The sequence below is a fragment of the Chanos chanos genome, chromosome 1 (genome assembly GCF_902362185.1).
Source record: "Chanos chanos chromosome 1, fChaCha1.1, whole genome shotgun sequence".
Classification (NCBI taxonomy): domain Eukaryota; kingdom Metazoa; phylum Chordata; class Actinopteri; order Gonorynchiformes; family Chanidae; genus Chanos; species Chanos chanos.
In genome coordinates this window covers 54,668,886-54,682,935 of record NC_044495.1, presented here as the reverse complement: position 1 = coordinate 54,682,935, position 14,050 = coordinate 54,668,886, and the positions used below count along the sequence as shown (strand labels likewise).

The 14,050-nt window shown below is 36.8% G+C and overlaps 2 protein-coding genes across 2 annotated transcripts; both read left to right on the top strand.

The window, feature by feature from the left end:
* The first annotated feature begins 2,056 nt into the window (after positions 1–2,056).
* LOC115805040 (rano class II histocompatibility antigen, A beta chain-like) lies at positions 2,057–4,523 on the top strand. The gene is made up of 5 exons (XM_030765528.1): positions 2,057–2,183; positions 2,953–3,222; positions 3,408–3,689; positions 4,185–4,309; positions 4,469–4,523. The coding sequence occupies exons 1-5, from the start codon at positions 2,057–2,059 to the stop codon at positions 4,502–4,504; spliced, it is 840 nt and encodes a 279-aa protein (XP_030621388.1). The 3' UTR covers positions 4,505–4,523.
* A 3,070-nt stretch (positions 4,524–7,593) lies between these two features.
* Positions 7,594–10,065, top strand: LOC115805029 (H-2 class II histocompatibility antigen, A-U alpha chain-like). The gene is made up of 4 exons (XM_030765518.1): positions 7,594–7,687; positions 7,999–8,247; positions 9,306–9,587; positions 9,956–10,065. The coding sequence occupies exons 1-4, from the start codon at positions 7,594–7,596 to the stop codon at positions 10,063–10,065; spliced, it is 735 nt and encodes a 244-aa protein (XP_030621378.1).
* Positions 10,066–14,050: the final 3,985 nt, after the last annotated feature.

Here is a 14,050-nt window from a genome sequence, read left to right as displayed (position 1 = left end):
CCACCAAATTCTCTGTTGCTTTACACTCACGTCAAAGGTCCCCTAGTTATAACAAAGGAAGAAGGTAAACCTATTATAGACCGTGAGAATGAAACACACTCTACTACTAATGGGTGCTAGCAAGTATACATATACTGTAAATATACATACTGGGTTCACAGAGCCCAAAAAAATCTCTTTATGGCACAGTGCTTCAGAAAAGAGCCATGTTTTGTAACAGAGGTAATGTTTTGTTTTGGGTTTTTTTAACCAGTATAAAGTACCAGTATACATATATGTGTATGTATATACAGTCCCAAAAAATACCTAAGTAAGAGCAAAATAGTCACTCATTTACAATTTACAGAAACAGTTGTCAGTTTAATTCTACTTATGGTACTTTTTTTAGCAGGAGTACTTCTATTTTTACTTTTGCCACCTGATGTCATTGAGCTCCTTGAATGAACCAGCCACCTTTTAGAGGTGACCATGATGATTTTGATTGTATGGCTGATTCTGCGCAATGGTGATTGTCCATAAGCTATGTCTCGGGTTTATCTGGTTAACCATCACGTCAAAAATTGTTAACAACGTGGTAAGACGAGTAGGAATTTAATATTAATTTGAAAGATAATTAATGTTATTATTCAATGAGGTTGACATGCCCCCCCCCCCTGAAAAAATGTAATGCTCATCCGTGAATTTGTGTCTGGCGCCGGGTCTGATACATGTATATGTACATGCATATATGTATGTGTGTGTCTGTGTGTCTGTATGTGTCTGTGTGTGTATTAGGGATGTGCATCTCCATCACTGAGGCCGATGCGACACACATCTCGATGCATTGCCAATGATCCGATACATTAAAGATATATATGAAGCAACTACTAATGCAATATGATATGATTCACCCCTATTGCGAAGCAGTGCAATTCGACATGGTTTTATTCCATACAATGCAATTCAATGCGATACGATGTGATGCAAAAGAATACAATGATAGGCAATTCAACATGGTACAGATAGTTTGATTTTATTTCTTTGGTTCCTCTTAAACAGACAGCATATCGTAAATTAACTAAAAAAAAAGTGCCATTCTTACTTCATATATTTGTTTCTCTTGTACTGAAACTCAGTAAACATTTCACCCATGCTGTCTCTTTTTTACTTCCGAAAAACACTTGGCCCTCTCACAAACAGGCCTTTTCACAAGTCCTTTGTAGTGCAAGACAAAAAGTCTCCGACAAAAAATAAAATAAAGATAAGATCAAATTAAACCAGACCTGGACTTTGCCTTAAACTTTCTTCTTTCTTCTTTCTTCTTTCCTGTTCTCTGTCTCCAGTTACACTTTTATAACACCTCACACATTTAACAGTTAAACAAACAAACATTCAAACATTTTATTTGTAGCAATTTTGTGGAACACGTGGCTCTTCTTCCCACATGATAATCTGTGACTCGTCTGGACACGCCTCCAACTCACGTGAGACTTGGCTGAGAGACTTGACGAGAGCTGGCCACTGACAGCAGTGGAGATGAGAGAGAGCACTTGAGAAACAGTTTAAAGCGGAGGAATCAATCTAAATATAAAATTACTGGTCTCAATTATTGGTCACATTTCTAAATAATAAAGGCCTAGTGCCTCTACTCATAATTATATATTAATAAATCAGATTTTACCAATACAAAGATGCATTCCGTGTTCACTCATAATTGTATCTGGTGCACACTTTTTTTAATTGAAGCAATTGCATTGTTAATTCTTATATCGGTGCACCAATGTGAATCGCTGAATTTTATTACCATCCCTAGTGTGTGTACATCAACAAATTAATCCCGGAATTAAAGCAAAGACAAAGTGTATAATGGCTGTTTTTGTCACTTAAAAAAGTGAGAGACTGTGAAAACTGAAAGCATTATAGAGAACATGTTTCTAAAAAATCCTCTGCCAACAGAAAACATGACAAACATTCTAAAATGTAAATAGTAATGTACAGCTCTGAAAATATTAGCATTATTTATATTCAAAATATGCTCTGTAGGCCTGCATGCAAAGTCATGACACTGAAGACCTACATGTCCACGTTGAAACACAATTCACTTATTTACAATCCTCTAGAAATGTTATTCTGCCCAGCAACATGTGATGTCCTGTGTGCACAGGTTTTTGGTTGGTCAATCAAGAATCTGTTTTCACCCGGAGGTGCCCAGTGACAAGGACTCGACTTACTGTACTGTATATACTGTATATATATTGGAAGGGAGGAAAATGTCTGGTTTCAGTTGTTTATGTAACCTGATAATAGTCTTTTCTATTTTTCCACTGACAGGTAAGACATGAAGATATTTAATACAATGTATGCTCTCCTAGAAATATATCATTAAAAAAAAAGCATACGTCAGTATTCGGCAATGATTTGATTGACTTGGAATAACATGTTACAATGGACAATGTTAAGCAGCAGCTCCAAAACACCTAGCAGCCCCTATAATACCTAGGTGCAGAACTAAAATACCAAAATGACAAAACAATTCTAAGACAACACCTTAAATAGCTGTGAACTTCTTTGTGAACTATGGTACACTTTACTACAGTAACGTGAGCAAAACGTGACTCTTCTTCCCTTATGAAACTGAAACTGTGTGTGAAAATGGCAGATATAAAAACTCTTCACAGAATATTGCAAGATATAAAGAAATATTGAGAGATGTAGAGACATATAGAGAGTACGTGAACAGCAAGGAAGAAATTAAGATACTTTACCATTTTAAAAACTCAGTCAGAGCTTTGTTTTTTGTTTTTTGTTTTGTTTTGGTTTGGTTTGGTTTGGTTGAAGTTTGATGTCTGAAAACCTGTTGTTTTCAACTTTTAATACTTTCATCTATGACCATGTGTCATAGGCGTAATGAGGATGACATTTATCATGTTGGATATGCTCAATTATTCACTCTTCGTGTTCTTTTCTCAATAGATGGACGTTACGGATATGTTCTCCTTTTGTGCCGTTCTACTTTAAGGGATCCACAGGAGATGGAGTTAATATACTCTATCAATTACAATAAGCTTGAATTGCTGCGATTCAATAGTACTCTTAATAAAGTAGTAGGATATACCGATTTTGGAATAAAATATGCAGAGGATCTTAACAATAGAACAGAATGGTTGCACAATCAAGCGTCTAAGGCTCTGGCGGATTGTAGACGATATGGTAATCAGTTCTTTCCTTATCTGAATGTAACAGGTAAGAAGTAAACCTATTTTAAAATGTAATATACATTATTTATGTCATATGTATGTTAAAATAAGCTGACATTTATATTATGCTTGTGGCGTTACTGCATGATTTTCAGTAAAGACATGAAAATGATTATTGATACACAACAAGGTCCACTTAGAAACTACAGCTGTTTCTTTAACTCCCCCCAGTAAAGCCACATGTTCAGCTCAGGTCAGTCAAGCAGGTCAGAGGCGATCATCCTGCCATGTTAATATGCAGTGCCTACGACTTCTACCCCAAACTCATCAAACTGACCTGGTTGAAGGATGGCAAACCAGTGACCTCTGATGTGACCTCCACTGAGGAGATGGCTGATGGTGACTGGTACTACCAGATTCATTCCCATCTGGAGTACATCCCAAAATCAGGAGAGAAGATCTCTTGTATGGTGGAGCATTCCAGCTTCAGTAAACCCATGGTGTATGACTGGGGTAAGAATTAACTTTCGGTTAGGGTTGAGGGATAAAACGTGGAAGACTCTAGCATAGCTAACAGCATTTCAGTTGTGCACAGATAGTATTTGCTGACTTGAAAGAATATGGTGAAGGGTAGAACTGGAAACTCAACTAAAAATGGATCCTCTTCTTCTATGGATGCGAGACTTTCCTTAAATATAGAATAGCACATAATTCGCTAGCTCTCTGAGATTCCTAATCTGATGTGATTGACTTCATGTACGTGTTTGAAAGATTAGAGTTTTTTGTTGGATTTGGTTTAGCTATTGACACAATAGAATGTGCTTTAAGGGTCCAGTGTAGAATCGGTTAGGCCTTGTGACATAAATGCATTTTAAGTAAGCAGTATCACACCACAGTAATCATTTTCGCCACAGGATCCATTCCTTACAACAGCCATGGTATGAATAGATGTGAACAGAAATGCAATTTAAATAATTTGTACAAACTTACCTGTTACCTATTTAACAGATCCCTCACCTCCTGAATCTGAGAGGAATAAGAGTGTGATTGGGATTTCTGGGCTTGTGTTGGGCATTACCTTAGCAGCTGCTGGCCTGATCTACTGCAAAAGGAAATCCTGTAGGAAGCCAGAGGTCAGATGGTGGTCCCAGATGGTTTTTTTTTTGGTTTTTTTTGTAATAAAATATGAGAGACATATAATGTTTTAAAATATTGTTAAGATAGTTCAATAATATGACATAGGTATCATAAATCTCCATCACACATTAATTATGCTGTTCTTCCTCCACTAGGTTCGATCTAATTTGCCACTCAGCGAGCCTTACTAAGTGGAAGTTTGCTTTTGTCGAAGATTATACCCCATGTTATCTGTAAAGACATGTAACTGGCAGCAATAGCTGCATCACATTTGCCTGGGAATAACCAGTTTTCTAATTATTTTCTGAATGACGACCATTTTGATGACTATTCTCTGTAACAGATATGAATTTTAAAAATTCTTTGGAGAATATTTCTATCTTGTATACACAAGTGAGCATTTTGACTTTAGTAGTCTGACCACTGAACTGATTAATCAATTGTCTGACACAACCGTAAATGACAACACTATATATTTGCACTGGGTTTAATATTTTGTATAATATGTAAAGAGATAATACTATAAATACACACATGACTGCTGTCCCTTTTGAAATGCACCTCTAGTAATCATAATAATAATAATTGCTCTTTCATAACATTTTGAGAGAGAAAAATAATGATTGACTGATTGATTGATTGATTGATTGATTGATTGATTGATTGATTGATTGATTGATTGATTGATTGATTGACTGGTACATTGAATGTTTGATCCACCCGGAAGATATGTGTGGCAGATACAGTGCATAAAATACAGTCTCAGCACAGAATATACCACTGAGCAAATACATACTTTTGCAGCGACAGATACAGGAATGATTTTAAATCTGTCCATTCTCAAAGCCAGTCACAAACATAAACATATAAATAATGATAGCTCTATGCGAAAGCTAAGTTTTTAACTGCATATTGAATAAAAGAAGGCTTTGTTTGATTACTGTGAACCCCATAAGTAAGTACTGACACTGGGGAGTGTTTCCCATGATAGTGTGTGGTTTTGTACATTTTGGTCATTTGTGAATTTATGTTGGCCTGTTTTGTGAGTTCTTGTGTTGAACATATGTTACTGATCAAATTTGATATCCCAGCTACATGACTGAAAGAAACATGACCAAATCTATTAATTCTGTTTCTAATCATTAAAATGAATTTTACTTTTTAAGAGACCGTTGGAATTATTTTCTATTTTAGCTGAGGATGCACCTGGTAGTGGTAAACTGGTGAGCTAGTAATGTAATGTACTGTACTGTAAGTCTTTAAAAAAAAAAACTGTATACAAGCTTTCATGTCCGGGGAAAATAATAAATTGATTCTTTCATTAGAGGTCAATCTGCTGCTCCTTTTTTCATTACAGTCTCATATACTTTATAGCAGGTTGATCTGAGTGTACCTTATATAGTGAATTTGCCGGCTGAAATGTGTTTCTGCATGTATATTTAAAGTTTTCATGAGATAAAGTCCCGTTCCCTCTCGTGATTAAATCACACAGGCTAGTGCTACAAGTACTTGATATACCAAGCTCAGATTTCATGTGAGTTTGCTGACTTTTAACCTTAACAATAACAGCATTTCCTCATGCCACAGTAATGCTGTTGACAATGTTTTCATTGTTGCCTACTCTACTGGCAAAGGTAAGAGGAACTCACAAGTTCCATTGTCACACCCTGTCCCTTTCTGTCCCTCTCCGTTCCCTTTTCATTTCATTAGTTTATCACTTTGTCTCCCTCTAGTGATGAGTCTGGGTTCTGTTCCTCTTGTTTCCCCCTCTTTTCCTTAGTCTTGGTAGAGCCCAGTGTTGCCTCCTGATTTCCTTGTTTAGTCCTTTTAGTTCAATCATTGTACACACCTGTTCTTAGTTTGTTAAGCCTCATTTAGTTCTGTATTAATACTCCTACCAGGTTTTCCCTGTTTCTTTTGTTTGTGTTGTTTGGTGTTGGTTCTCCTTTTGCACGAATTTCTGAAGACGGTTCTGTGTAAATTTTGATACTCTTTGTTATGCTTATTGGAAATAAAGCAACAATTGACCTGCATTTGCATCCAGCCTCTTTCTTCAAGTGTGACACGTATTCATGTTTGAAATATCTCAGCTGACAGAATTATCTTCAGAGGGTTTTTATCTTGGTTTGTCAGTTTGGAGAATCCCTAAACCAATCCCAAAACCTCATATACAGATCATCAGAATTCAAACAGCAGTCTTAGTTGACATATTGATAACATACAGAATTTGAGTCAGAGCCTTCCTATGAACCATAGAGTCTACTGCTAGAGGAGGGTTGGATACACAATACACTTCAGAAACATTGTAGACCTGTCTTGATAAACTGTCATTCAAAAACTGGTAAAGACTCTTGTTTTGTAATCATGACTGCAGATAAGTTTTAACTGTGAGTTGTTTGGCATTATCTCTATGGGTTTACATTGTAGCTGCATTATCTGATCTGCCTGTGCCCTCCTACCATGAAAGACAGTACCATGCCTTGCCAACAGTGCAACAGTGGTGTCACATGATACTTGTTACATTCACAAAGATTAATCTAATTTGATCTATCACAGAGTGTTATCAATTCAGTCACCTTCACGTGTGATGACTATTTTCATATAATTCAGTGACAAGACTGTGTGTGTGTGATTACAGATGGAGAAGATACAACATGGTTCATCAACTGCGAAAACATTGCTTAATGTTAGATTACCACAAGGTGGCAAAATATCCCACAAGAGAATCACAACTGCAGCAAACTTTTGTACAGGGATTATAAAACCTGCTAGTCGACATTATTTGATGCACTCATGTGTAGTTACCAGAGTCACAAATATTGCACATTTTCCCTCATCAGATTAGTTGACCACTGACAGAAAAAGTTCTTTGTCTATCCAGTGGACATAGTCAGATGGTAAATATTCATTGCATTTCATTCAACAGATTTATTCCATATTGTATATAGCACCAAATGTCACAAGGCTGGTGAAGAAGGCTAAATGGTTTTGTAACTCCAGCTAACTGTGATTACTTTGCATCATGCCATACTTCTGTAGTCCAAACAAAAGGTTTAAAATACTAGAAATCATAAAGAAAAAAAAAACAACAACAAAATAAAGTGCCTTCAAGGGCCCACAAAATTCAATAAAAAAATCTTTATTTCCAATGTTTTATGCTCTTTGGTATCAGAGTTTTCAGTATCAAAAATGTGGGGCATTTAGAAAATTCTCACAGTCCACATTGCACAATGACTTAGCAACAGTGGTGTCAGAATTAAAAGAATAATCCCATTGGCTGATGGAACTAGAGATTCATGAGAAGGAAATGTGTTTATGCTCCTCAGAAAACCAGAAAAACTTTGTCGGTGCTCTGGATGACTGTGACTTCAGCTGTGACTACTTTAAAATAATGAGGTTCTTGACTGTAATTTTCATCTGTATAAATTTCTTTTTCAAGGATACCAGCCAATGTGAGTACTTGAATGTTCATTATATGGTTAAAATTTGTTGTTAAGGGAACTAGAGAATGTGCCATTTCTGCTTCAGCTTTGAAAAATGAGCAAGGATTCTCTACCAGATTGGTAAAGAATTGCTTAAAGTAAATATGAAAAGGATCAGCTGCTCCATGTCTAAGAAAAAGAATATCGTGACAATGTATTCCAGTTCATTTTCTAAACTGGTTATTCTTCCTTCTGTTTTGCAGATCTTCACGCTTTTGACACAGATGAAATTTGCAGTGACACAGCTGATGCTGATGAATTAACCTTTCAGTATGATGAGGATGAAATAGGTTATATTGATTTCAAGTCTAAGGAGTCAGTACTCACACTACCAGCTTTTGCAGACCCCATTCCTTTTTCATATTACTTTGATGTCATAGCTGAAATTGCAGACTGCCACAACCGGCTACAGTTAGCAAAAGACAACTATGTGAATCCACCTAAACAAAGCGGTAAGTTAAAGATTTTGAAAAACAACATATTACAGAGATAACATACTTTAAAGGGATCATTGTTTAAATAATGCTGTATGTGTCCTGACATATTATCTACTACAAATAGAGAAGTGTTAAATTAACTCAGAAAACGTGAAATTCACAGCGTCTGTGTAATCTACACTGTGTTAGTTCAACTGTCCCAAGTTGATTTAATAATGGTAAAATTGATAATCAGAAAAATTCTGCAAAAATTTAAACGCCTCACAAAATATCCACATTCTCTTCAATGTTAGACGTATTAATATCTATTATGATATCTATAATTCAGCTACTAATTCAGTGATTCATTAAAATCACACTATCAGTTATTAAGTTTTGATTCTTAATGCATTATGATGACAGATAATTGCTAAATTAGTCTGTAGTGACTGATGATATCCTTATGAAGAATCTGAATAAATCATAATCTGTTTTATTTTCAGTCTGGCATGAATTTACTCAATATCCAATTTTCATCCTATATGGCCAAATCAGTTTAAAGTAAAATATTTCTGGAGCAGTACTAATAATATGACTATGAATGCGTGGCTTATATAGGCACTTTTCCGAATACCAAGGAGCCTAACAGACTAAAGATGGTAAAATTTCACACAAAAATAAATACAGTTACATTCAGGGCATATAAATACAATGTAATATAATAAGAAACAACAGGTTTCTGCATAACTTCAATAGGGAAGTACCAAAAATCAAACTGAATGTTAAACAGAATGCCTAGTACCACTCTGAACTGAATGCTAAGTACTATACTTAGTACAAACAAAACATTGCTTATCACTTAACTAAGATGTTGAAGTCTGGTGTGTTCATCAAGTGAGAAAGATTTCATTAGAGGTGGTCTTGGTTCCCTGCTTTTCAAAAATAGGGGAGTTTGTATGGAATTTTGAGAAAGTTCAATACAAGTTTGGAAAAATCAAGAAACATCAATTCTATCCATATGCCACTTGGCTAAAAATGAATCTGTGAGGTTCACACCTGATTTCATTCATGACTGATTCTAACATTGCTTGCAGATCCTCCCAAAATCGTTATTTATTTCAAGGATAATCTAAAGCCAGGCAAAGAAAACACATTGATCTGCTATATGACTGGATTCTACCCTCCTGCTGTTAAAGTAACATGGACAAAGAACAATGTGAATGTCACAGAAGGAATGACTCTGGGTCGCTATACCATTAACGATGATGGCACCTTTGCTGTGTTCTCTTTTCTGAGAATCACTCCAGAAGAAGGGGCCATCTACGCCTGCACTGTTGAACACCAAGCTCTTTTCCAGCCCCAGACCAGAGAGTTGGGTGAGACAATAAATTGGTCTGATGTTGTATAAGTGCTTTATATTTGTATTGTAACACATATTTGTACAGTTTAATGTGGAAAGTATGAAATTTAACACATTCAGACAGAATTGAGGAGAGACCTCCTTTGAGTCTGACAGTTTGGAAAACCATATGCATGTTCAACAAATCTATAGTCTGAATTATAGCTGATTTCTCTGAAATGAAATTTAAAGCAAGTATTTACATACTCATGTGGTGAAGAATTGTAAAATAGTTAACAATAGACTCTGCATTGTGTAAAATAATCAACGTAAGGTCATTTCATTCAAGACTGTGAGTGTGTGTGTGTACGTGCATATGTATGTGTCTTTTTTTTCTTTCTACAGATGTTGAGATAACCGAGCAACTTGTTGATAGCTCGTCATTGTTTTGTGGACTGGCTGTAATTCTAGGACTTCTGGGTATGGCTGTTGGTGCATTTTTCTTCAACAAATGAACAACATAAAGGTGCAAATAACAGGTGTTTACAATCTGTTGAAACCAAATAAAACTGTATGGTTTGACATGTGTTAACCTACGCATGTCTGTTTTGTTTTACTGTATGTTCTGTGACTTGTTTCAGGTTTGACAATTACAAAGATTAGTTTTTAAAATTAAATGTGAAAGACATAAAATATAATTTAGACATTTTTAAACACCTCCTACACTGAAAACAGCAACAGTATTTTCTAACATATGGAATTTCTAGTTGTGTTCTGATTTGGTGCATTTTTATGGGAGATGTTTGTACTTCGTACAAAGTGAACACATCAAATATAAAGGCTGTGTTTTCTGTTTACCAAAGCAATGTGAAATATGGAATAAGAACTAGACCCAGAGTGATTTTAGCCAGTTGTGTACTTTGTTCATATGTATTTGCAGACAGCAAGTCAAATATTCAGGGCCTTATAGTGCTACTATTGGGGGCTTATAGGGAACTCTTATTCACACAATGTTGTTTCCTTACAAGACTGATTCATTTAATTTTTTTAATCAAATCAACCGTTTTCATTTGTCAATGACATTTTGGCAGATTGCACCTTTGGTTACATGCTGTGTAATATTGACATGCTAAAGATGGTTGCATGCAGTTTTCCATTATTCATTACACTTAAAACAGGAAATGTTTCTTGCTGAAAAGAAATTTGAACATTCATGATGTTAGTTTGAATCCCAGTTGTCAGTATCCCCTTCTCATTTTTACAAAAAAAAAAAAAAAAAAAAAAAAAAAAAAACCCTGACTTTATACACTTGAAGTCCTGTTGTCACACCCTGGTTCTCTTTCCCATGTTGTGAATCCTGTATTGTGATTCCCATTTCATGTCCTGTAAGTTTCAGGAAGTCTTTTCATGTTTGACAATAAAATGGAGAAAAATCTATGTGCATCCAGAAATTCCTTCAAGCCATGACCATTAAGTTGACTTGAGTTTTACAAGCCCTACAGCAGCACCTTTGTGTAATTGGAATCCTATCCAGTAGTACATCCAGTGCCATAATCTACTCTTCCTGTGCATTACAGACAAAAAGTATTGCACTGGTATTGAGAAGTTTCAGAACTACTTTGTTAGACTATGAAAAGGAGACAAATAGCTCATTAAGACTACATGCAAAAAATTTCATGAACTTTAAATGCATGTCTGGATTATGTGACCAGGTGAGGAGGAGGAGGGTAGATGAAAAGGGCACCCCCTGGGACAACATATGTACCGACAACACCACTTTGGGAATTTCGTCCAAAGAAATAGTTTTATACCTAATCCTTTGATACAGTAAGTATTGCACAGGTCCTTTATTGTAAAGGAAGAGCAGAGATGTGGTTAAGTATCAGAGTCAGTTTTTCAAATTGCTGTAACGGAAGAAAGAGCTGCAAGAGAGTTCATGCAAGGAGAAGCAACTTTATTCAAATACTAAATTTAATTTACTGTTTAATAAACCAAAAAAAAGTTTTAAACAAAGTGTTTGCCTACAACGGTCACTAAGGTTACCAGAATGTTATACAAGAGGGGCACCAAAAACAGGCTAAGCCAGCTGCTGAGGGGACTAATGGTGAAATTACCTGCTGGAAAAGGATCTACTTACCACCGCCACACATGATCGTGAACATGCACAGTCACACGTACACGGTGCACACACCCACACTGCAAAGAAGGTGCAAGAAAAGCACATCAATTAAGCATGCAGTGGCAAGGGTTAATGGTGGGGGTCCCAACGATAAACTTCCCCTCAGCACGACCACCAGACACTGAACACTTGCATCAGTCGGAAAAACAAACTAAATACGAGAGCAGTTGGTTTACAAAATAATGGGAAAAAAAAAGTCTAGTAAACGATAACTCGTGTCCAACACAGTAAAGCAGGCAAAACAATGAAATAGTAAAACAAAGAAATAAATCCAAACAAGCAAAACTAGAAACCATAAAGCAAGCGAACAAAACAGTAAAGCCAGCGACACAACTACAAAAGGCAAAACATAAAGCAATAAGGCAAAACAATGAGGCAAAACAAACCAATAAAGGCAAAAGCAGTAAGGCAAAACAGCAGTGGCTGTAAACCCAAAAGACAGCAAAACTCTGATTAAAACTTTCATTCCAGTAAAACACACTGATAAATGGTTCAATGCAATTTACCTTGGTGCCGCAGGGTAATGCTACGCCGTCGTGAGCAACCGCTCTAAAAAACTAGGTCGGCTAAAATGAAAGCATGGCAAGTAACAAGTAGGCGAACGTGAGGCACTCAATTAGCCTTAAAACATACCTCCTCAAACTGGACTACCAGCGAACCACGAGGTGAGCAGAATCAGGGATCCTGCAAAACATTGCTCGTTAGCTAACACAATGAACCTCATTCAGATGATCAAATGGCTACACAGCACTTACCTATGGTAAAACTTGCTCTACCAAAGCCACGACGTTACTTCTAGCAACCTGACTGTTCATAAAAACCACCATCCGCAGCACCGGAAACCCAAGAAAACGTTCTCTCAACTGGATGAGGTGTGGCTATTTATAAAATGGAATTAAAATTGGGTAAATGAGTGGGCGTTCCCAAGGTAAAAGTATGGCACAGTACTTGCCATTAGGGGGAAACCTTCTCCCCATTACAATCACTATAATTGACCACCATCATTAGGCCAAATCATTCTAATTTATTCAGTACATGTTTGATTCCTCATATCCATACTGAATTCATGAGTGGTTACTGCATGTGTGGCGAGGGGCAACACAGGGGGAAATGAGGAAAAGAGACAACGCCACCTGGGGACTTACACAGGAAATACCATTCCAAAAACCTTGAGTACTGTTTTGAAAGATAAAGGCACGCAGACTCGTACTGATAAGACAGACGTGTTCAGAATAAACCAAATAGTTTATTAAAGGAATCAAATTAATCAAAAAGCAGGGACTGGAACTGCTGGGAAAAAAGGAAACCAAAACAACCCAAAGACAGGAGTCTAGAAATACAGGGAATAGAAACACTTTAATTAAACAAGTCTTCATGAAACTAAACACAGTATTAAACCCTAACAATATATAAAATACCAGCCCACCGGAAACTAAACTGGATCTGAGGCCAATTGTGGAGAGGCAGACTACAATGAGCAGTGCCCAGGAGTGCTACCCTTACCAGCACCACAGCAATCCTCACCGCAAAAAGAGTAGTGCAATCTACCTCTGTGACCCAGTGCGCTTACACACATGCAGCAAGTGAAGGGACCCCCCTGCAACATGGCGCTCTGTCCACTAAGAGGAAAAAAAAGGAACTAATACAAAAAGAATCACTAGTAATCCAGTAGGCCTCAACAAGGACAAAACAATGGTAAAACAAGGACAAAGTGAAGGGCGAAACAAGGACAAACTAAAGACAAAGAAATGGCAAAACAAGAGCAAACTAAAGGCAGCTAAAAGCAAAAAAGACAACTAAAAGGCAAAAGGCAAAGCAAAACTACTAGAGGCAAAACTAAAAGCAAAAACAGCAGCAGGTAAACTGCCTCGGGTTTTAGGTGCCAACACACAGGATCCCTCCAAGCTGGTCAAGGCAACTACAATAAACAATATCAATGCAAATCCTTTGCTTGATAGTATAACTGACTATTAAAGGGCACATACCTTGGGAGCTCAAACACAAAGTATATTCTGCCAACAGGTCAAATCAAGGATCTTCTCAGAAACACCAAACACCACCAGCCAATGCAGAGACAAAGAGGCAGGAGCAAAAAGGGTGAGCATATACTACCAGGTGTTTTATATAGCCCAGCTCTACACAGGAAATTGGCTGGGGACACAAACAAGCCTAGGGCTGCGTTCACTATCCCTAAACGTGGATACTACTTTGGTACTAGGGAAGCATTCCCCACCACACATGGAAAAGTAATGTCTTAATTTCTTAACATCTTCATTTCTCAGAACAATATACCTATCATGTGTGTTACTCGGCCTGACACT